General features: G+C 40.3%; 1 protein-coding gene across 2 annotated transcripts in view; it reads left to right on the top strand.

Moving 5' to 3' along the window:
- The window catches only part of apbb2b (amyloid beta precursor protein binding family B member 2b), a 53,712-nt gene continuing 28,836 nt past the window's right edge, over nucleotides 1–24,876 (top strand). For both annotated transcript variants that reach the window (XM_088004457.1, XM_088004459.1), the window contains exons 1-4: nucleotides 1–161; nucleotides 21,564–21,655; nucleotides 22,035–22,101; nucleotides 22,880–23,956. In XM_088004457.1, the coding sequence (XP_087860583.1) occupies nucleotides 22,900–23,956 (1,057 nt within the window). In that variant the 5' untranslated portion in view covers nucleotides 1–161; nucleotides 21,564–21,655; nucleotides 22,035–22,101; nucleotides 22,880–22,899. The remainder of the gene's footprint in view (nucleotides 162–21,563; nucleotides 21,656–22,034; nucleotides 22,102–22,879; nucleotides 23,957–24,876) is intronic.

Genomic DNA, 24,876 nt, shown 5'->3' with positions numbered 1-24,876 from the left:
TAGGATTGTTTACTTCCGGAGCAGCGTCCCTCGGTTCCTCCTACCGGAGATCAGCTGCATCGGAGGAGGAAAAAAGCGGAGGGGAGGAGAAAGGAAAAGGCAGCAGTGGCAGCAGCAGAGCCCACCGAGGAGTACGCGAACCCACCGGAGGAGCAGAGGAGGTGAGTGATGTGCTATGAAGGGTCATTTTTCGCATGGATACCTGAAAGTTGTTTCGCTCTGAACGCAAAAAAGGAAGACAAGAGAAAGCGGTCAACTTTATTTCTTATATACGACACCGAAAAGCGGAGGAATCTGAGGGGGCCCGCTGTGTTGCAAACAAGGTGGAGGGAGAGGGAAGGACTCGGAGGCTGCAGCGGCAGATGACTGGGTGTCTTTACATGACCCCGCTGCAGCTCCACTCACTGCGTCTGCTCCTGTAGCTTTTTTTTTTTTTTTTTTTTTTGAGTTGTTTCTGAACCGGAGAACGAGACAATCTGAACACAGCCGGGTTAAATGAACGCGTTCACCGCTGAGCTTTTAACACTGGCCGTACGCACCTCTGTTCCACGCAGGACACGCACACAGCGGCGTGCGTGGAAAAAATATCCCGTTTCCGAGAGCTCCGAGCTCCTTGAGCTGCTCCGGTCTAATTCTAAGCAAAACACCACCAGGCTACAACTACATAGTTTTCTGTCATTCAATCCATTTTTAATGCAGCAAAACTAATTCCAGCTTGTCTATAACCTATGTGTACATCCATATTGTTTAGGTTAACTTTAGTTGCTCTATTTCTTTTCATAAAAAGACAATCGTGGTTTAAATGCATGTTTTAACTTGTTAAGTAGTGTTTATGATGATGAACTACTGGGGCTGGTAGATTAGGTGTTTCAGAAGAGTTATGTTTTAAGAATTATTTTTATTTGTTTTGACGATCATTTACTTACTATAACTATGCACTTAGTTAAGAAATGTACTACAATCTAAAAACAAACAAACAAACTTATTAGAATTCATTTATAACTTGCGATTGCTACCCAAATCATGTATGTACATCAAAAATTCAGACAGTGTTTTAAAATGGGAAATTTGTGGTAATCTTTTACTTTCCTCAATTATTATTAAAACTTGTGGAAATCTCTGACCCAGAATCACCCCAACATTTTGTTCAAATGTTTTCAATAAATGTCTCTGATGGTTGATCTTTCTTTTTAGCAGCTACAATAAATGGCTGGCTTTATTAATGGCTTGTAGTAATTCTTATATTCCCCCTAAAATTTTTTTCTGTTAGTGTACAAATGGGATGTTTTCACCATTTCACCCTTGATTAGTTTGATTTAATAAGGAGTTTTCTTAAGTGGAGGTCTAACAATAGCTTGCATCCTCTTTGTTTTGATAGGACTCTTCTATAATTCAGCTTTCTACTGTTGTAATATTTGGCTCTTAGCGCTCCAGACAGGCTGAAAGCTGCCGTGTCCAATAAGGTGTCGGTCCATCAATTCTCTTTCATTTTGATGCCGTCTTAAAATTTGGAAAACATAACATACCTCACCCCACATGCCACGGGTGCAAAACTGCTGCAGGCACACAATGCTAGTATAGAAAAGTTTGCGGTATTAATAAACAAATAACCTCCGAAATGACTAAATATGCTAGTAAAAGTGTTGCAGTCAAATTTTTGAGTTGCAGAATAACATACAGATAACAACGCATCCGGAAAGTATTCGCAGCGTTTCACTCTTTCCACATTATGCCATGTTGAAGCCTCATTTGAAATTGTATTAAATGTAAAATGTACATTTTTTTTGTAAATGCATTAAACATAGAAAACCAGGAAATCACATTGACAAAAGTGGAAAACGTGAAGCGCTGCGAATACTTTCTGAATGCACGGTACTGCACAAAGTTCAGCATTTTTCCTCACTCATTTCAGAAAGTGAAGACCAAAATCTATACAGATTCATCACATGTAGAGTGAAATATTCCAAGCCTTTATTTCTTGTAATTTTATTGATTATGGCTTACAGATAATGAAAACCCCAAAGTTCTGTGATGGAAAATTAGAACACTGTGAAAACGTTAACTTCTGGAAACTCGTGTTGTTACACTAATTGGATAGTTAACTGAAAACACCTTCAAAGGTTTCCTGAGCCGTCAAATAGTCTCTTAGTCCGGGTTAGGTTTATGGGGAAGTAGTCTTATGTACAGATGTCCACAAGATGCCTTTTGAAATCACAGAAGCCACAAAAGGTAAATTCCCAAAGAAAATGGCTCTTCACAGATTTTTCTATTAAAAATATATCCATAGAAAGTTGAGTGGTAGGAAAAAGTGCACCAGGGAAAACTGCTAAAACGGCCATTGCTGCTCAAGTACCCAATTCTAAATATTTAGTTTGAAAGCAAAAAGGTGTCTTGGTGTTTCTTAAATTAATTTACCAAAGCTCTTTTACAGTTTAAACAGGTTGTTACTCATTTGTAATGCGTTTAAATTTCACCAGCTCGCCACAAATGACTGAGCCTCGTGTTTTCTCCACTGTAGCTTTCTCTGTAGGGCTGCAATTTTAGCACCATAAATGGCGTATTGTGAAACGAACAGGGAATACATAACAGTGTTTCTCTTGACTTGCACATAATACCGGAGCAGTTTGTTGCTGTATGGGCTGCGCAGCCCCTGAGAGCGAGGCCAAGGCTTTGCATTGGTGCTTGGTGCTGCCTGGACCCCGGCTTGCTTAATCGCTTCCACACTTCCTCTGCTTCTTTTCTTGCCAGGTCTTTCAGATAATACACTTGTTTGTTTTATGCAAAAGCGAAGTCGCTTATCTGGTTGTTTATGTGTTTTCATTTGAATGTTGTGGAAAACCTTCCTGTTTTTGTTTTCTTGCTGGTAGGGAGGGGCTGAACGGGGATCGTATGTTTTTGTTCCTTGGCCCTCTCTAAAAACTTGCAGGAGCCCTGATTGGCTTTCACACGGGTCGGCTTTGTAGCTCATGTTGAGTCTGTTGTGTGTTTTTGACTAAAGTTGTCAAAAACACCATCTACCAAAGGAATTGGCTTTTTTTTTTCTGTTTTTGGACCGCGCCGCTGGGATTTCTTCTCTCCCGCCGTGCCTCTCTCTCCTGGTTACCGTGGCGCCGATGCATTTGTTTTTGCATCACATTTGCACTAACGCGCGTCCTCCCCACGCGTACATTCAGGAGTTCATAAAACACGACAGTCTATGTGATACACTGAGATTTTTAAACATTTTCCTCCTCTATTTTATGCAGTGATGATAATCTGCACGTCAGGCTGTGGTGGTGATCTTTCTGCATTCTTGATTTGTTTATGCTGTGGCTTTTGGTTGGCTTGGTGAAGTTGTGCAAACCACAAAATTGAACGTGTCAGTGGCTGCTGCAACCACCATAGTGGAAATGCAGCACTGTCATCCTCTTCCTGCACCGTCTGTCTCGCCTCCCTTTCTGTCCTATCGGCCTCCTCTCCAGTCTTCTGCTCTTCATTCAGACCTGGCTTTAGTCTGCATGATGTCATTGCTGATTGCTCAAGACTCCTGGGTTGTTAAGTTGGTTTATACTCGGCCCCTCGTTCTATTTCCTGCCCCCCTCTTCCTCCCTTTCTCTCTCCCCGACTTCATCCCTCTTTTCCTCGTCACGAACCCCCTCCCCCCCTTCGGCATTTTTCTGTACGACACCAGGAGTTGCTGAATATGGAAAAAGTGACTTGGACATTTATGGGCCGAGTTTTGGGCCAAGCACTGCATTCTGTTCCCTGTGTGCCTGTTTGTTTCGCCCTGCACTTATGAAAGTGCCTCAGTTTGTAAAGCGGCCCCTCCTGTGCATAGTTTCTGTCACTTCTCTTATGTGGAAAACGAAAAAAAAAAAAGCACACGGGCACCTTCGAGCACAAAACACATCTGTGTCGATTAAATTCGTTAGCTTGTAAAACATAAAGCCGTCCTCTACTTCTCTTTGCAGATTGAATGTATTTGTTCAAAACAAACAAACCTATACTGTTATAACTTTCTCTACTTTCTCTCACTTTACAACCAAATATTAATTTGTATTGTATCAAGGTTTTATGAGCTAGACCAGCACAATGAAGCACAAGATATGGATAGAAATGTGGTTTTAATTCCCCCTCCCATATGAAAAATATTACAGTTGCCCCCCCCCCTTTTTTTTTTCTTTGAGAGCCCCAAAAGAAATTCAGTGCAACCAATTCCCCTCAGAAGTAAACTTGGTCCTCCTGTGTGTAATTTAATCTCAGTTTACATAACGTTGTTCTGTGAAGGCCCCAGATGTTTGACAGAGAAAATCGGCATCGTGGAGTGTAAGGAACACAGCTATTATGTTCTTAAAAAAAACCCGCCAAACTGTGAACATTTTTTCTTTGGTTGTAATAATTTATATTGGCAAACTAGCATTGACCACACATCTCAGAAAAATGGAGAAAGTCCCTCACCTCAATGCTGGAGGCTTGGACTTTGATTTTTTTCCGTCAACCCTTTCTAATACGGTACCTCAAAAAGCGCATAAAAAACGTTTATTGAATCGTGGTTGTTGAAAGGCTTGGTGAGAAGAGAGTTAATCACAGATGCAGCTAAGAGGTCCCTGGTATTTTAGGAAATCCAGAAATGGAAAGTTGATGAAGCTCAATGTGGATGATATTGGAAGAAAACCTGTTAGGAGGTGCTGAGCGTTTGAGGCTGAGGTGAAGAATCACGTTCCAGGAGTAACTTGTTCTTTCATTAGAAGATCATTCAAAGTTCTGACCTGAATCTAATTTAGAGTCAGTGGTAAGACTTGAAAATGAATGTTTAGACTCTGACCATCCCATCTGACTGATTATAAAACTATTTTGCAAAGAAGAAAGGGCAATCGTTTAAGTTTCTAGATGTACAAAGCTGACACAGACATACCTCTAAGAAACTTATGATGTCAACTTTTACACGTGATTCTAGAAATTATTGACAATGGGGGATGGGGTGGGGAAGGGATGCATAAATGTTTTAGGTTTTGGATTGTAAGTAAAGAATATGAGGAAACCATGAATAGTTCTTATTTAAATTCCCAGTTGTAGGCCACTTTGTGTCAGTCGGGCAAATAAAATCCCAATAAAACACATTTGGAGTTCGTGATGAAATTTGAAGGTTGAAGGGCTTGGAATGCGTTTGTGTTTGGAGTAGAGATTTCCTAGCCTCGCGGCCCCAGCCCGCGAGTCTGTGTGTGGCCGAGGTCATGGACAACACCTAGTGAGAACGCTCAGAGGTTTGCATGTGGGTGCACGCTTGCTTCCCTGTGGGTGTGTGTGAGAGTAATCAGATAAAGAGGGCAGAGATCAACAATCGCCGCCCTTTTCCCCCTGAGAAACAATACTACCGATTTACCATGACCAAATTACGTACAAACGCCGATGTTTGTGTGGATATATATATATATATATATATATATATATATATATATATATATATATATATATATATATATATATATATATATATATATATATATATATGTATACAGTATTTTTTTTACATAAATATCAGATTAAGAACAACAGAGAGCAAATGCGTCCCAGGCCTGTCAAGTTGATGAGATTGCTGCACTGCAGTTTCTGCAGATTCATAAGCTGCTGTGGTCCAGGAGACTGTAACGCACGTTGTCAATCCTTCTCTTCGCTTTGTCTTTCTACCCCTTATCGATGTTTCTCAATGGGGTTATTGTGCTCACTGTCAGGCAGGCTGGTGTATGTGTACGTGTGTGTGTGCGTGCGCGTGTGCATTGTTGTTGCAGGGAGCAGACAACCGTGAGGTGTGTTTGAACAGAGAAGGAGCACAGAGGCCCTGTTCATCCTGCAGGCTGTGAAAATGAATGATAGGGCCCCCATCTCCCTCCCCTCCACCCAGTCTGTCCCTCTGTCTGTCTGCTTTGACAGATTTTCACCCACTTCATTTTCTGTTCTACATTGCGTCTTTGTTTTCTGTCTTCATATATGTGTGTGTGCGTGTGTGTGCGTGTGTGTGCCATGACAGCCCTCACTGAGCAACTGTCTTCTTGCTGTCAAATCTGTATTGAAAATGACTCATGAGTATGCATGTTGCTCTGCCTGCAAATTACCTGTGCAGGCAGACCAGGATGAACTTTTTGCACACAAAGGCGGCCCCCGTCTCTTCGACTCCCAGCAGAGGCAGATTTATGTTCCCACCCGGTGCACACACATGCTCACACTTTCTCATCCACTCTCTGTTTACATGTTTCTGTCTCTGATGTTGTCTTTTCTGCATCGCTGCACTTTCACATGCGTACCCCCCGCCCCATTGTCGGCGGTTCAGCTGCGTAAGGAGTTTTTTTTTTTATTTTACCTTCCTCTCTCGCTCTTAACTCTGACTTCATAAACACAAACATATTGTCATAAGAAGTGGAGGCTCAAACGTGATGAAAGAGGCAGTAAAGGCCAAAGCCACTTGGTGCCTCTGTAAGCTGGCCAGCTGCAGCGAGTTTGACGATTGCTGTGGTGTCTCAATGAAATACTTGAGCGTTCTCCAAAGTAATGAAATCTAATCTTTTGCCAATAAATAGCACTTAAGCACTGTTGAGGTAGGAAGGTATTTAATTCAATTCAGTTTAGTTTATGTATATCAGATATCAGATATACAACCAGCACGGCCTCAAAAAGGAATTTTACAAGACGGACAGATCCAGTTTATATCCAGAAAATATGTAGTCAGTCCAGTCGAGTCGTACACCGTTACAGACGTTCCAATTTGATCCTGAGAAATAAAACTCAGCAATCAAAATCAGTTTATTATGGTAACTGATGAAGCTTTCTACCACAGAAAACGCATCACACTGCATTGAGTCACTGACTTTGCAGCAACGTCTATTGAACCAGAATGTAGCAACAGTAAGCATATGGTGGGATCCAGTTGTTAACTGTACAGCAATCCTTCATGCTTACAATGCAAGTGCGCAGAGTGGAAAAGAAGCTTATCTTCTATGATTGATTCTGATACGTTTTTGGTTTTTTTAGGCTGTGTGAGAGAGCAAGACCTGAAGCAGATAACGGAAAGGCTGCAGCATTGCTCGTCTTCACCTCTCATGAGCTTTCAGGCTCTGTTTCACAGATCTTAGATTGTGAAATTTTGACTGGAAATGTCTGAGCTAAAGGAGGGCTTTGCATGCTTCAAGGCAGAGTCGGAGATATTTGTTTTGTCTTGCTGCTGGTCATACTATCTTCAATTACGTGATTGAATAAACTTTTTTCATTGCTTCACAAACAAGCAAACAAAAAAAAACAACAACTGAGACTTGAAATAAGCCACAAAATTCAGATGAGTGCATCTGAAAACATCTTTTAAATTTGTTTTTTTTTTTATTTGAAGATTTAATTTGGATTGCATCTTGTTAAGAGAAGGTTTTCTGGCTTGTTGCAGCTAATTTTAGAGATGTTGTAAGGGTTCAAAAATCAAGGCTCTTAGCTCACTGGGTCAAAATGTATGCCATCTGCATACAATTATGAATGCTTTTATAATCTTTTACATGTGGGAAAGCAATACTCCTCCTTAGCTGCAGCTGCAAGACACTATAACAGAAAGCAAAACAACAAATGACTCAGATGAACTCTGATGTCAACCTTTTAAAAGATGAGTGACTATTTTGAGTTTAAGATCTCAAAGAAAGACTATGTAGGCCTGCAAGGATTTATCAGTGTAATCAACTACAGAAGAAAAATATGCTACCGTTAAATTTAACTGCTGGTACGTCTCTTAACCACTAAAGACAATTTTTGGGGACAGTATTGTTTCTGTTTCGCGACATCTAGTTGAATGCAAACTGTGCAAGGCAGAGTTGTGTGTTCATGTTTGAACTGCTGCAATGCACGACCACCTGAAAGGCAAACACACAAACTACGGGTGGGCACCTTTCAGTTCATTAAGACAAACACTTCACACCAAAACACATTAATCATTGTGTCGCTCTTGCTGAAGATTATGACATTATGACTATGAAATGGACATCCCCAAGCTTTTATTTACTTATTTAATTATGGCACATCCAGACATCATGAAGTCCAAGGATGAACTCCTGGAGGTCCACTGTCTTTCTGATAACTTGCGTGATTTCACACAAGGAAGCAGTGTCGTCTAAAAGTAAATCCATAGTTGTACTTCTAATTAACTTCAATGATCAGTCAACCTATCAGAAGCTTTCAAAGCTATGACATCATCACGTGGGTTTGCTTAGTTTATGTAAACCTGTGACTTTAAAAAACAGAAATAACTTCTCTATTGAAATAGAAAGCATTTTAGTAATCCCAGTGACCTAAAACACTGACTTTAGTCTGACTTGATATCAAGACAGTGAGGAGAAACAAACTTCAGATATATATATAGTAGAAAGCACTCTGTAGAAACAATTGTCCTCAACAATGATTTCTTTCCTAGATGGAGAGTATATTCCAGTGGCATTCACAACAATGCAACAAAATTACTCTGGATTCTCCCGATGGCTGGCTTTAAAAGCTGTGAGAAAGATCACCCAAACGGGATCTCACAGATAAAGATGTTTTGCTTCAAATGTCACGTTGGTGCAATAAAAAAAGCAAAGCGCTGTTCCCTGCAGTAAGCAAGCCATTTCTGCTTTTTATGTCACATTTTATGTGTGTTTTAGTTCGGTCCTACTTGGCCTCAGACTGAAATGATTGTTGTGACTTTTTCCTCCCAGATGGAGAATGTATTTCAGTGACTGTATTGTTTTTGCTTAAGCTAACTGTAGCATAGCCTAGTAGCAAGGCTTATCTTCAGTGCCAAGTGCTGCAAAATAGATTGCTGTCAAAGTCTGTTTCCCCTCAATCTTATTCACAAAGGCCATTTGGATTGAATTATTCCCAGAAAATGTCTGCAGCTCTCTGAATATACTGCCACTCTATGAGACCAGAATCTCATTTTCCAACATGTGCAGTGCTGGTGTGCAGTCAGCATGGTAACAACTTTTGTGTGGCCACAGATGTCTGTAGAGGCTCAAGACAGCCAGATTCCTGCAATCAAGAAAAAACCCTTCCTGGCGAGCTTCAAGTCCACTCGAAGCCAAGGCTCGAGCTCGAGCTAAAGGCGCATACGTGTGAGTTATCCACCAGCAAAATGCGACACTGGCAGGCAGCTAACTGTCATTGCCTCAGGTTTTATTGTGTGTTTTATTGTGGACTTGTTAAGTTCTTCTGTAGAAGCGATAGGCTTTATACTTCATCAAACTAAGTACTGCTCTTTTACACATGAATGAAATATCTGATTTGTCAAATGATGCTAAAAATGGAACCCATGACAGCAGGATATTTACGTTCAATCTCACGCTTGGCAAGTCACAATTTCTTTTCAAGCTGCTTCTACAAATGATGGCTTTACTAACTTAAAGCAAAGAGAAAATACTTGGTGTATCTGGCCTTCCTAAATAGGGTCTGAGTGCATTTTTGTGCCGTTGCTCTGTGATCTTTTACGACAGACAGAGGTTGAAGGATCAAAAGGATAAAGCAGAGCAGCAATATTGTTCCAGTACATTTAGCCTTCCTGTTATCTACTGAAGCCTTCTCCAAGTCAGTTTGCTTCCCCCTCTTTTCAGGAAAACATCTTCATGGCTTTCCACATTCGTAGTAAAGGAGATTGAATTTAGGCAAACATGTATGTTTTAATTTAAGTATTTAAAAAAGTGGCATGTCAAAAATTACAGCCTTCTTGACAATGACTAGAAGAATCGTTTTTGGCATTATAGCAGTCGAATGCTTTTAGTTACTGAGCAGCTTCGTGTTTGTTTCTACTGTTATTTTCATCTTTGTCTCCACGTCTGTTCTGGGGTTGGAAGTTGCCTTTGCCATCCCCCTAATCCTCCCTCAAAACGTTTTGTAGGAGATTGAAGTTGGGTCTCTGGCTGGATCATTTGAAAACATCAACATCACCTTCAGTCAGAAGAAACATTAAAGGAGGAATTTAAAACTAAACCTGCCAGGTGTATAATGAATGTTCAGGCTTAAACGTAGTAAGGGAATTGTGGTATCAACACTCTTAGAGTGATTGCTTTCTGGCCTATTTTCTATTACAGCACGATATTCATACCAGTTGGGGATTTATTAGTCTGTTATCCCAACATCATTCATTCTCACCTTGAAGAAATCACGGCTAATCTGCAATATTTCTTTTTAATGTGTGGGAAATAGCACAGTGCTTTGCATACTGTAGCTTAAACCCACAGACTTGCTGCATAAAATATCCTTTCACTGTATCCCACCTGATGTTTGCATGCAGTGGTTTTTGTATAACAGTAATAGTGAATATAAACGCTTCAGATTTGAATGTGTGTACTTACACAAGCCTATATACAGTCCTACTGTTCAATGTTTGATTGCATTAATTATAATTTGTAACTTGCACAGAGAAGGCCTCTGTAGCTCTGCACAGTCTGTGCTGTTTGTCAGATAAGACACAGCACCAACCAGTGAAAAAGCCCACATAGCCTATAATTTTCCCATAAAATGTTAAAATATTGCATTATTTTCATAAGCAGTAATTACAAGTAGAAACTAAAATGTGGTAAACTGCAGAACTTCATCTGTAACTCAATGTTTCTTGTTTCTTCAGTAATGTGACATAAATATTAGAAAGCCAGTGCCAACGTTAACTAATGTTGACTGCTTGAGCTGCATTTTTATGCCTTTAGTAATGTGACTTGATAAGAGCAATATTTAAGCACACTGATGTTTTCAGAGCTGCTTTATGTGTGTTGCTAGACCTGTCAAAATAATCAATAAATCAATTAATTCCATGAAAAATTAAAACAAACTCAGTTACTTACTTTAGCATGATTTATCATTTACCTTCCCCCCTCTGAATGATAAAAGTCTTCAGTTTGGTTCTTTGGTCTCAACTAGCCCTGTTTTGAAGGACAGTTTTGTTTGCAAAGACTTCAAAATTCATTTTATTTGTTTATTTACTTTGGATATTTAAATGGTCTTCCAGTTCTGGTGTTAAATGTTCACTAGAATTTGAAGTTTACTGATCTTCTAGAATGTGCTCTTGCATTATTGTTTTACCATTATGTTACTTTAAAAATGGTCTCAAAACAGCAATATTATCGTTTATTGCAATAACCTCTGGAACAATTTATCATCCAGAAAAACGTGTTATTGTGACAGGCCTACGTGTTGCTAGATCTGTTTTAATCAGATTCCTGTCAGACATGAACAGAAAGCTCAAACATGATAAATCACTAATGGACTCGGTGTCCATTCTGGATGTAATGTTGTGGTTCCTGTGTACAATTCAAACCCCTTTTATATCAGTAATTTCACAGGGTTTGTTGATGCAGCTTTTGTCTTGTTGCGTTTGGCAGATTTGCTTTTATTATTTTGCCCATAAATTAAAGTTTGTTTTAAACAGTTCTTTGCATGAGTCAACTTGAAGGCAATGGTTTCACAGGTCCATTTTTATAGTTCTTGTCACAGCTTAATCTTACTATACTTAGTGCACTAAAATAAACTGCGTTTCACCATCTACTTGACAGATTCATTACAGGGTTTGTTGCACTGCTGCTTTTTCACCACAGGCTGGGCTTTTATAATCATGTCTTGATGTTAAAGTTGATGATGTTGCCCACCTCCCATGTGAAACATTGAGACATCCTCCTCTTTACTAGGTGTCTTAAGGGCTCGCTGCTTCCTGCTCTTCCTTCTGTTGGAACAATTAACCCTCACGCTGAAGGCCGAAGCCTGAATTGAATGAAACACATTCCTGCTCTGTGAATGCTCAGGATGTTAGGTCACAGAAACCTTGAATCACAGCTCCGGTCCTTGTGGTCGTTTAGGTTTCTGACTCGAGTCGCTTTTTTGCATTTAGACTCAACTGAGTCACTGGGCAAGCATGTGATGACGTTCCAGCCTCTTCATGAAATCTTTACATGGAATTTATTAAATAGTAATGCAGCTGCAGATTATGTCATAAAGTTGTTACCTTATCAGTGTGCCAATAATCACAATAAGCACTGTTTGCAGGATATATTAGGTTTTTATATAACGGGACATGCGTTGGCAATCTGCAAATAATTTATGTGGCCATTCATTTTTGATGAACAAACTTGAAATAGTTTTAAGTTGACAAAGTTCTTAACATTGCTAACGGCTTGCTACGACATAATGCTATATTTAGAAGTTCTGTAGCTAGCGTTTACCTTTTAAGAAATAGCATCTGAAAGTTTTAACCCTCCATGGTCTTGATGTCCGAGTTGGGAAGCGAGGCCTGGCATGTCCCGTCAGACCATCAGTTGCTGAAACCACACACACAAACAAAATGTTTAAAAGCACTCAGGGTCAGTGCGACTCCACCAGACCTTGCACAGGGTAAAAAAGCTTGTGGGGTCCAATGAACCTGTCTCCTAAGAGCGCAGGAGAGTTAATAGTATTTGTCTAACATTTTTAAAGCAGGTTACCTAAACACTAATGCACTGACTTTAGCTCTGTTGTGCAGTTTTTTTTTTTTCTGACAGTTTTGGTTTGGAGGCTCATTTGTCTTGAAATCTGAGTTCAGTCAGAAATGTTTGTTGCACATTTTTGGTAACAACATTAAAAGGGATGGTCAGAAAAAGAGGAGGAGGAAACGATGACATGAGCAAGAGGATGGATTAAGAGCATTAGAAACACAGCGACTGTTTTAGTAGTCTTGTTGGTTTCATTGGCAGACAAGGGACATTCTTTCTCCCTTGAGTCATTCTTTCTGATCCACTAACTCTGCCTTGATATCTTTTTCTCAGATGCTAGCACACTTTTATGTAAAACCTTATTTCCTTTCAGAGATTAAAATCTAGAAAATCTGCAAACTTAGGCTCGGCTGTGATGCTACGCCAATCTTTTGAGATACAGTTTGCATTTTTTAATGTAATGTGATTAAAAAAAAAAAAAAAAGCATGTTGAAATCACTGACACTCATAGACTAAGTGCTGCGTCGTTTATGTCTAGACCTCCCTCTCCTCTCGGATGTCCTGCCACATCACAGCTATATATAGGATGGGTCTCTGTGCTCCCTCTGGGCTCGCCTTGAATCTGACAAGCCTTTTGTGCATGTCTGTCTGCCCGTCTGCGTGCTTTTGCTTCAAGTGGAAGACTTTTTAATATGGCTCCTCGTCTTGTTCATTGTGAAATGAGAAAAGTACAACCACAGGGAATTTTGCTTCAAGAGCTTTGTCTAATAAGAAAACAGAAAACACAAACTTGCCTTGTCAAAGTAAAACTATAACCTTAAGCAGATATAAGCACTTGGACAGCAGTTTATTTGAAACGCAATAACGATCTTGCCTTAATAGCATCCAACTCTCTTTTGCCTCAGGTCCTGTTTCTTAAGCAAATTGGGCCACGCTGTCTTTGATTTTAATAGTGTAGATGTTTTTATGCTGCTCTCTGGCGGCAGGGTTTCTGCTCAGAGTGCCGTCTGCTGCAGGTAGAACAGTCTGAGTGGCAAAATGATGTTATCATTGGGGTATTACCAGGATACACACAATGATATCTGTGAAACTTCAGGCAAGTCACTTTTTTTTTTTTTTAATGTGTATGATGGTCATTGTTGTAAAACACTTCTGCTTATTGGGAATGATGACACGTTTGTAGGAATTTAGATTTGATTTAAGCGCTGCTAGCAAGTGTGGCCTTTAGCTCTTTGAGCTTCAATAGAATCTACTATTGTGCTGAAGCAAAAATAGGCAACATAAAAAAATGTTTCAGTTTAAAATAACTTCATAAAGCTTTCATACTTGTATGAGTTATTTGTAAATATACCTCACTGTCGCTAATAATTGGAGTTGCAGAGGATACTGAAATTGCAATATCAGTGAATTGACTCTTGCAATTACAAAGGACTGCTTGGACACAATATTTGAATACTACAACTCAAGTGTCATGCATCTCACATAAAAAAAACAAAAAAAACAAAAATACAGGTTGGTGTTGCAGAGATCTGACAGTGGTTAGATATGGTGCATTCAATAAGTGGATAGAGATCCAAATTTGATATTTAACATTTCCTGTCAGGTGGTGTTATGCAAGAAAGAAAAAAAGCAACAAAAAAAAACCAAAACAAAAAAACCAAACAACAACAAAAAAAAAAACTACATTGTATTGCAGGGTGTAAAGATAGAAAAAAAAATCCAGGAAAAAAAAAATCTGTGATATATGTATATATATATATATAAAATAATTACAAGCAGGTGTACTCCTGCTGTTAATTAGTGCTTTCAGCAGTGGGGTTGGGAAAGAGTTTCCTCATTAAGCAAAGTGGACTTGGCATGGCTTGGTGTCTTCCATTTATCATACTTCTAAGAGGTAAAAGATAAATGGGAATGTTGCAGGGTTGCATTACACACAGTCATCAGTTTGCCCGAAGCAGGATAATGTTTGACGCTTTTGTTGCAAATGCCCCTCCACCCCCTCTTTATTACAGGATATTAAGGGATTGACTTGTTAAGTGTGTCAACAGCCTTTATTCTATTCATCTTGCCACATAAGAAAGTGTTGACTGATGCAAGGGAGTAAATGTAAAGAAACTCCTTGTTTTTGTCCAACTGATTAATTTTGGTCAAATAAGCCTCTCATTCCTTCCTTCATGTTTTATTTGCCTTGTCATTGTTTCAGCTCATAGTTTGCACTTGGTCAAAGGTTACTGTGTGCATAGACACATGTGGTCACAATTGATCAGCACTTGAAGGTGTTTCAAAGGGGCACGGTGCATTCATGTGTGCTTTCTGCACTTCTTTTGCCCCCAGTTACCCTCATCCACTCAGACATGCCTGGGATTCTTTGGCACACCCTAAAAATTCCTCACGCCTTTCTTTTTTTTTTCTTTTGTTTGTGGTTATTTTTTTTTTTCTCTTTTACTCCCCCAACCATGAAAACCATAACAGCAGTAAATGATATCTTTAGCTGTGCGACTACAGCACATTGAGGCACTCATTTATTCAAAACACAGAATGCTTGAAGCCTTGAAGTCTCCTTTTAACTTCAGCTCCACAAGTGCAATTACAGTGCAGCTATTTCTGCCCTTCCTTCACCATCGCTGTAAGCCTGCTGAGAAGTAGGTTCAAACTGTGGGTTTGTCTCTGCAAGTAAGGCCTCGGTGCGTGTTTGTCTGTACACAGGGTGGTTTGTTTAGGCTGACGTCTCAAGCAGAGTGTTGCTTTGTCTCTGTTATTTCCCGCTATTGACCAAACTCCCTCCATTCCCCCTAAAGCTTCCGCCATGAGCTGTGAAAGCAGGACCACGACGGCTGTTTTTTCCTGAGCTTCTTCCTTGTTTTCATCCATTCATTACAAGCACAAACTCACAATTAACAGGTTGCTGATGTATGACAAATTCAGGTAAAATATGCGTGCATGTATGTGATTAAAGTAGACAATAGGATATGAAAGGAATGCATTTTTAGATTTTATTTCCTGTTCCACAGTTAAGATTGTAAATAATTTGTCCGTTCATCTGTCCAATATATAAGAAACACAGAAAAAAAAGATGTAGATGTTCAATCTCTGGACTTCTTACTCAAAAGGAGGTTGTCCTGACCTCTACGCCACCAGTCTCATGCTCTTTATGTAAGGCTATACCCATATTAGCAGCTTAGTCAGTAGTGGTTCATATGGAGTCCATCATATTCAATAAATAATGTATTCTGGTTGTTTGTTAGGTTAAAATCACATTTTGACAATAACAAGCTCTAATCAGGTGTTAAGCATACATTTCCTTAAGCCTGCATTTTTGTATTAATTTTTTTTTTATTGGTCTGATGTAATATTTTAATTTGAAATGTCATGTTATGATGACATTTCACTGTGATGATTAATTATGATGACTTTCACTGAGTGGAAAGTCATCATAATTAACAGAAAGGCTGTTCAAATCAAACCTTCCATCAGTCATTTTGTCCTTCCACGTATTAATCCATTCACCACTTCTCTCCATCCTTTCGTACTTATCTGTGATTTGTGGGTTAATCGTTGACTTTGCCTTTGCATTCCTGGCCTGGTATCGTGCAGCCCGAGTACTTTTGCTTAAACATTTTAAACCCTAGAAATTTGTAATTGGAAATATTTTGAACTTTAACTTGAATTGTTTTGCTTTCTGTTGATTTTACATCTCGCTTTCGGATGAATGTTCTTAGTTGTGGATTCGTTGTTTTCAAGCCACGCGGCCTACAAGTGTTGAGGAGGAACGGGGATGAGGACAGCAAAGAAGCCAGCAAGTTTAGCTTTGGGTTTCTTGTGGAAAAATGTTCCATCCAACCTCAAAAGCAAATAGGCTGAAAGATTAGTGGATGATTCAGTGTGCAAATGTTGCAACAAATCTTTTAGAGCATCTGCTGACTTTCTGCCATTTCCTTCTTGATCCTGGATATTGTAGATGTGCTCAGACCCGTTCTGTCAACACAACAGGATGACTCCTCAGCTGTTCTCAGCGTGTGGTAAAGAAAACAAAGTCAGTTCTCAGCATACTTTCTCCATCACGTCTCGCTTCCCGTGTGCCGTAGACAGACGTTCTCCTTCCTGGCCTTCCTGGTATTTCCATCTGCGAGAAAGTTTTCTGTTATAAAACCTCCTGCTGCCAGTTAGGTGTGAACTGCAAAAATAAAAAAAATAAAAAAAATCCTCCTGACCTCGCTGGTGTTTAAAGTGTGAAAACACATTTTTCTGCCTCTGGTTACTTAAAGATCTGCACATGTAGATTTAAATTAACAGAAAGGCTCATAAAATAAATCTGCAATGCAGACTCTAAGCCATTTACTGCTTTACATTAAAACCAAAGGACTTGAAATCAATTCCTATTAATGCAAAAGTTTGTCTCAAGTAGCTGAATTAGCTGAATTTCAGCTTTGGTAAAGAGTTGAGCTGTGAGACATTTCACAGCTCGGCTGCACACAATTGTATTTTTCTTTTACTGTCATGTGGCATCGTAATTGAAGAGTGACAACATCAATAACCGTCCTTGTCAAAGGTTCTGGAAATAAATTCCACACATTGTGCTACTGGCATACACTTCATCTTGATCAAAAAGCTGAACACGCACCAATGTGGATGCTCTATTCTGTCATTTGCCATTATGTTATCATGCATCAATTTATTTATCCGTTACAGTCTAACATCTGTGTGCTGCAGTTTGCTTGCCTTGTCTGTCGCTTTTGAAACAGATGGGCTTTTCTCATGAGCACGGGGGGAGAGAGGAGGAGGAGGAGCAGGAAGATGGCTGTAAATCAGGGCAGTGGAGAGAAATGGCTGGTTTTATGAGTGTTTACGGACCTTCTTACTTATGAGAAAAGACAGCAAATCTCTGCTAAAACAAAGAAAAGGCAGAGGATCTGCCAGCCAGATTACATATGCTATCTTAAAAAGTATTTATACCCCGTGGACTTTTACATTTTGTCTCATTCGAATGTCAATGTATTGCTCAAGTTTTTTGTGCCACAGCATCACAGAGTATTGCATAACTGAAAACTGGAGGGCTAAATGATGGATGACATTTTGGATTTAATCTGACAAGAGCACCTACTTCCATGTTTGCTGTGAAGCTGTACGGCTTGCTACAAACATCAGATTTATTTACTGACACTCTGTTGAGGTTAAATTTGTGGCAATAGTGGTCCCGTTGGCAAATTCTTCTCCCTAAGCATTGGATCCCTGTAGCTCCTCCAGTTTCCATGGACCTCTTGGTTGATCCTCTCATTAAGACTCTCCTTGCCCAGAGTAAACAAAGATGGCGGACTGGGTCTAGCTAAAAAAAAAACAGTACAAAGATGCTTCCAATGTCCCCCAGACTTTCTGTTCTGCAACAGCAGTTGTTTTATCTTCTGTTGATTTTAAATTTCCCTCCGTGTTTCCGTCACCTCACTTTCTGATTGGCTAAACGTCAAATTCACTAGGCTGCGATCTTGGTTGTCCTTGGGGATCACGTCAAGCCAAGACAATCCAACCTGTTGAACATCCCCGATTTTAGATCGAAACGGTCCTGACGTCCTGCCAAGCGGGCCAGATTACTCACTGCAGGAATATCTATTAAGATGATCTTAAGAACCATCCCAATTATTGGGTTCCTTAAGATTGTTGCAATGGGAAAATCTGAACTAAACCGGTATAAAAATCTTACCATGTGAACTAGGTATAAAGTGGATTGAAATGTATTGGTAGGTTTGCAGCTGGGATGTAATCAATCGATCATTGACTGGTCTGGAAAATGCCTCATATTTGTTGCGGTGTGGAAAAGTTTAAGGGGTATGAATAGTTTTTCCAAGGTGAACGAATTAGGACGAAAAAGTTTAAGCGAAACAGGATTAATGTAGAAACTATGAAGAGTTATGCTGAAAAACCTGTGAGATAAACGGTAAGAACAGACGAGAGGGCAATCAAACTTCTGGCTGGCATCCATTTGGCTTGTGGAGCTGAAGCGGATTCTCTCATTCCAGAGTTTTGGAAAAGATTTCAGTGACGCAGGAAACAGAAACAGGCAGACAGGCTGACAGAAGAGGTGGGGTGTCAGCAGCTGCTGCCTTTATTGTTGTTTTATCCAGACTGCCAAGTTTGTCTGACACCAACATACAAGAACAGTCAAAGGTCACTGTCTTACTCCATGTAACAATGGAGATCTAATTTCCGTCCGTCTCCCAATCTGCTGATTAAGTATTTCTCTGTAGTTTTGTTTTTGAAGGTGTTTTTTTTTTGTTTGTTTTCTGACGTGGCAATAAGCTGTTTACAAGTGAGTCCATGTGGATGGCTTGCCCTCACACTTACTATTTGTGTGTGTGTGTGTGTGTGTGTGTGTGTGTGTGTGTGTGCGTGTGTGTGTGTGTGTGTGTCAGTCTCACGGTTGCCCTTCCCACATAGGAGCTCTGTAATTAAGCCCCCAAGCAGCCCCTATCTGCAGCAGAAGGCCTTTCAATGCGCCGCGGCTCGTAAGAGGCGTTGCATTCACAGACTCATCCAGTCCAGTTGGAACCCCCAACCAGATGGATTTCTGGGGTTGAAAGTTGTAGTTTTAATGTTTATCAGTTGTTCTGCTTTGCTCCAGATCTGTAGCTCAGACATCTGTGTTTGGGGCAGAAAATGACACGGCACCCCACATGTAGTCTCTACTTAGCTGCTTTAGTTTCTTTTTTTTTTTTTTTTTTGCTTCTGAAGCGCTTAGCTTGCAGTGAAATAATCACTGAGGTTGAAGCAGCAAGCTGCTTACACAAAGGCCCCTTCTGGTTCCAGAGGGAGTTCTGTGAAGTTCCCACAAAGGATTTCAAGTGAAGCATGACGCATGTTAAAAAAAAAAAAAAAAAAAATGTTCTAAAGTTTTTGCCCATACCTAACATGGATCTTAGTGGTCAAGAAACAACAGAGGCTAATGAGGAAAATTGTGGGCTTATTACGATTGATTTGATTTTGTAAGAGCATGTTCAACCAGTGTTACTTTTGGTTTGAAGGCTCAACATGCTAATTTTTTTTGACGTTATGTTGGAACTTGGAACAGGCTCGGATATTCCAGCCCGTTCCTGCCAGCAGTTAGATCATCAAGAGGAGATCCGACAGCTTACAAGCCATCAGCACCCTCATGTAACCAGTAGACGTCACTGGCCTCAAGGCAACAGTGTTATCAAATGATGGTTTTTGGCTCAATGCAAATAGTTCTAAATCATTAGCAGATTTGTTGTTTAAATCTTAATACTTTTAATATGTGGTTTGTTTGTTTGTTTTTTCTTCCACTGCTTTAGAAAAAGACGCAGATCCCTCATTGGTGTTACATCCGGTCTTTAAAAACCAGTCATTCGCAATGTTTCTGGAGAAATGACTCGCTAGTTTTAGTGGTACATCCGCCCCCCTTTTGAACAAACATGTTTTCACTCTCTCACTTAAATATATTCTCCGGTATGCAGGCTTGTTGGTGCAAGATTCAAGAAACCGAGCGCGCCTTGTAATTCTAATCCAGAAACTTTCTCTCCTCTGTGTGTGGTTGTTTCAGTCATGCATGGGTTTTTATTATGCCTGTAACATCAGACATTTATTTGCATAAGTTTTTTTTTCTCCCCTTCTCTGCCGTTCAATAACAGCAGCGGTTCCTCAAGATTCATTGCCAGGCCGAGCTCTTAAATGCTTACACCTGCCATGTTGCTCCTCATCTAACAACTGATCCAGCGTGATCTCACCTGTCCCAACTCAAACTATTTGGAGGAAGAAAAAAAAAAAAAGCATTAAAGTTTGTACAGGTGGTCCAAATTACACAGCTGCCCCTTTACATGTCGCACCCTCTCAGTGGAGTTGGTGGTTGGCCAATCAAACCAGATGCTTGTTTGTTGTGCAGTCAGAGGACAGCACAGCCTAAGTACCACATAAGTATGGGTGTCAAGTAGCAGTTGTGCAATCCCGTGGTCTGTCTTTGTTTAATAAATCTGCTGGTAAACAGCTTTAAGTGTGACATAATTTCATATGTGTTGCCTCACACTGTTTAAAACATAACGGGTATACTTGGTTGTCCAAATATGCAGTTACTCTCTTGAATCTTCTCTCATCGTCCTTGATGTGCTGTTTCCAGAAGATGCCCGGCTCCTGCTGTCTTAACTGTCTAATCCGGCTGTGAGAGGGAAACTCTGGCATATCTGTTCAAATCATGCAGCCGTTTAAAACAACTAGAAAAGCAGTATTCATTGCAGAACTAATACGGTTTTATTTACACACCAGGGAAAGTCCAGTGGCTCAGATTTGTTGTTATAATGGCACCGATGACATCTTGTGCTGCAGTAAAGCACAAAATTATTCACACTACTGGCATATTTATGTTCAGAGTAAAATATGTAAAAAAACAACAAAAAAACAACATTATTTTGTCAAAATTGATTCTATTATCTATTATTTCTTTCATTTCCTTTCAAAAACTTAATTTCTTGGTTGAATAAAAATATTAATTTTAATATTTATTTTTGTAAATGTTTATATACACATAATGAATGAAGAATGAAGCTCTGGACTAGATAAAGTGCAACTGCAGGTTATTTACCGTAGGTTTGTAAAACTCATTAATCATTCCCTACATTACTTTGTTGTGATGCCAGTTTGCTGTGTAACCTAGTTGTGCATCTTTTGAAGATGCTGAAATTCACATATGAGGTCCTGTTTGCCAAAACGGTGGGATGTTTTTATTGATTACAGACTTTCTATTTCACTCTGTCCACAGGCATGTTTCTCTGCCCCTCTCTGAGTTTTTGGTCTGGACTCCTAATAAGTGCTTTTGTAGCACCAGTTTGTGTGTTTATTATGGTGTTTGAAAGCAGAAGAAGAGGAGCTTACTGGTCTCATGTGGCATTAAGTTTATGATATTTCCAGGCAGCACATTTTTGGCAAGTCTTCATGAAATATGAGCCCTGCACAAAATTCATAAGGTGTATATATGCAAACACACAGCCATCCTGAGTATTAATGTTTGACTGTGCTTGTGAATAATTAATACCTTTTTATTTGTCGTCCTTATGTGTACCCCCTCTTCTCTCTCTGCTCACCCTGCCTCGCGCTCTGTTATTAATCCTGTTTTATGTTTTGTTCCCTCAGTGCACTGCTGCTTCAGTGGACGAAGAAGGCGCTGCGGACGACCAACATGGACCTGCAGCATCCTGGTGTTTCTCAAAAGTCATAGGTTTCTGGTAAGTATTAAGTTTTGTTTCTGCTTTTAACATGTCCTGTAAGGCATGCATTCTTGATAAGAGTCCAAGTAAAAGTCTGGTCCTGAATTAATTCTTTACAAGCTGTTGGTGTTGTTCATAATCTGTAAGATTCAGACACCGTGAGGTGAGGTAGATTCATTTTTGTTTTTTTTTGTTTTGTTTTTCCTTTTTGGTTTCTGTGATTTCTCAAGAATCCTCACAGCCTGACAGAGCTGTAGGTTTCCACAGAAACCCGCGGCAGTCGGGTTCCACGTGGATGAATGGGGTCTCTGAGGACCATCCAAGAAGTACTCAGGATTCCTTTCATTCTTCACTGATCATCCCTTTTGCTGTCTCTTTTTCTCTCTGTGGTGCTCAGATCTGCAGCTGAGTCTTCAGAGCTCCAAGCGGCGAGCGGTGCCTGTCAGTGACTTCATACCCAACAAGTAGGAAATTCACATCGAGTCTCAATATCCAGCTTTTACTTTAACCTGCTCGGTACCTAAACTCTCATGCATGAAATTAAAAAAATAAGAGCCAAATATATATATATAAAAAAAAAACATCCTTTGATTTGTCTTGTTTGTCTTGGTGTTCATCATCACTCAAAACAAACCATGTTTTCAACATTTATGCACAAGTATAATATGCTGAAATATGATCAGCATCGCTTTTTGTATGTTTGAACAATCTGCACATTTTCGAAAAAAGATATTACTGAACACAGAATTGCCAGAGATGGCCTATCATTCTTTACCTTTCACATTATTATTTAAAGCATCTTTGAAACGTTGTAAAATTAGCTGTGAAGTAGTTGTAAAAATTGAAAAATGGCAGAAAAACATTCATGTGAAGCTGATCTTTTAATCCAGTTAGTACACATAAATGATATATTTCCTGTATTTAATATAAATGAATTATTCAGACCCCTGATGCTTTAGGCTAGATCTTCATTAAGGAAGCTTGAACAAAAGTGCTTAATTTTAAATTAAAAAGTATTGAATAACTGTTGGTGAGGATTAAAGGACTTAAAATATATATTTTTTTCTAGGTAAACTATGGCAATGGAAAGCGGATTTCTGAATAATGCTGTCATCATGTGAACCTTCAAATATCCTACAAATAAGCTTTTTGTTTCTGTGTTAGTTTAAGCATTTTAGTTCACAATATTTTAACTAAACTCATTGTCAAATGTATTCGTCTCCAATTCGTTTTCTATTGCAGGTCCTCTGTCTCGTGCCACAATGATGTCAGTGGATGTGACCAATCGCAATGGCCCTGCTGCCACGCCTCCCACCTCTCTCAGCCTCCGCTCTTCACACAATCAGCTGCTCAGCGGCGACGTCATCAAGCAAGGCTCGGCCACGCCACCCAAGTGTCGCAAAAAGTACGCGCTCACGAGCATCCAGGCCGCCATGGGCCTCGGAGAAAACGCGCCACCTTCAGCATCGCCGTCTTCGTCCCCCTCGCAGCCTGCAGCCCCCAACAACCCCAAGCTGGCCAAGAACGGGACCAACCAGCTGCGTAAAGCCGGTCAGGACCACAATAAAAACACAACCGACCCCGACCCGACAGACCCCGAGTGCAATCCGGAACCGATAGCCGACGATTCCAATGTTAACACGGTTGAAGAGCAAGACAGTCACTCTCTGACGAACAACGACCGAGAGGAGGATGCGTTTGAGCTGGACGCTGAGCAGCGGCCGGGATCTGCCAGCGACGCCGAGTCGGAGCAGAAAACGGGATCTGATGCAGATTGTAACATTAACTGGACGGGCGAGACCAAGCTGAACGGCAATACGGAAGATTTAGACTTTGACTTGAGCGTTGAGGCGGAGGAGCCCGACGACATAAGCATTCTGTCCGAAAAGGAAATCCCATCGAAGATGAAGATGGAGGAAGATGAGGTGGTGGAGAAGCTGGAGGAGGAGGAGGAGGAGGAGGAGAAGAAGCCTTTGCTGATGCTGAACCCCGATTCTCCCGTGAAGGAGGGCAAAGTCTCTTCAGGTTCTGAGATCATCTCCGAACTCCAGTCCAACCTCACGCTCCTCCAATCAGAAAAGAACTCCGGGGTTCGTCCCCTGCTCTCCCCGCCAAGGCAAGGCAGTCCAGAAGACACCCGCCTGCTCTCTGCTGCCTCCTGCCCCTCCTCTACCTCCTCCTCTCCAGAGACAAAGAAGGACCGGAGGACTGGAGCAAAGACAGACTGTGCGTTGAACCGCATCCAGAATCTGAACCCCAGTGATGAAGAGCTGAGCTGGACTACCCTGTCCCAGGACAGCAACTCCCCCGAGGAGACAGGTACTCGCACAAAATCAGACTCCTGCTGTAAAGACTTTATTGTATTAAACTTTATAGCTTCTGTTGTTTGCTGGCAGATTGTTTGTGAGGCTGAGTGCCACACACTGGACTTTTTGTGTGTGTGTGTGTGTGTGTGTGTGCGTGTGTGTGTGTGTGTGTGTGTGTGTGCGTGCGTGTGCTCTGTAGTGGTTGCAGCCATCCTCTCACTGATGACATGTTTCCATTTATGGTAACTCTGTTTGTGTCAGCGCATGGAAACAGTTATGCATTTACAGAATAACAAACGCTGCAGCTCTGAGCTCTCCTGGTACTGGCCTTGTAACCTCATGGGTGGTTAGTCGGTCAGCTCTGCCCATATGCGATGAATTAACACAAAATCTCTGCCCGACTTTATTTTTCTACTAAATGCTATGGAGGTCTGATTTGTTTTTCCTTTTTTTTTTCTTTAAAAAAAAAAAAAGACCCTCCTATATTAAACACACACTTACTTTGAAAAACTGATGTTTTTCATTGGTCAGTTATTTCTTTACAGCTTCTGGGCATTAAATGTTATCTTGTTGGAAAGCCTGTGTGCGTCCCCTTTAAGTGACACCACAGTAGTTAGAAAATGCATTTCTGGGTTTAGTGGCAGAGCTGAGTGTTTGAGTTATTCCAATGAAAATCCTGCCAAATCCTTTCAACCACAGCCAAGCAGATTCTTCTGCTACTGACTTGTGCTTCATGTTTGGGTGGGCATTTATCGTATCGCTTATCACTTATCGTGATAAATTTCCTATCACGATATGATTTTTTATTTATCATTGTCACAATAAATTCCAGTTAATGATGTTTAAAAGCCCCTAAAACACTCTGTATTGGCAGGTTGTTAGTTTTACTGTTTTGCTCCACTGTTTGTCCAGTAAGGGTGTATCAATACATTT

This window comes from Poecilia mexicana, unplaced genomic scaffold (genome assembly GCF_051168715.1).
Source record: "Poecilia mexicana isolate PSO_F unplaced genomic scaffold, ASM5116871v1 scaffold_1, whole genome shotgun sequence".
In the NCBI taxonomy this organism is placed as follows: Eukaryota; Metazoa; Chordata; class Actinopteri; order Cyprinodontiformes; family Poeciliidae; genus Poecilia; species Poecilia mexicana.
The sequence above is the reverse complement of the archived record's forward strand: the minus strand, read 5'-3'. Positions and strand labels throughout refer to the sequence as shown.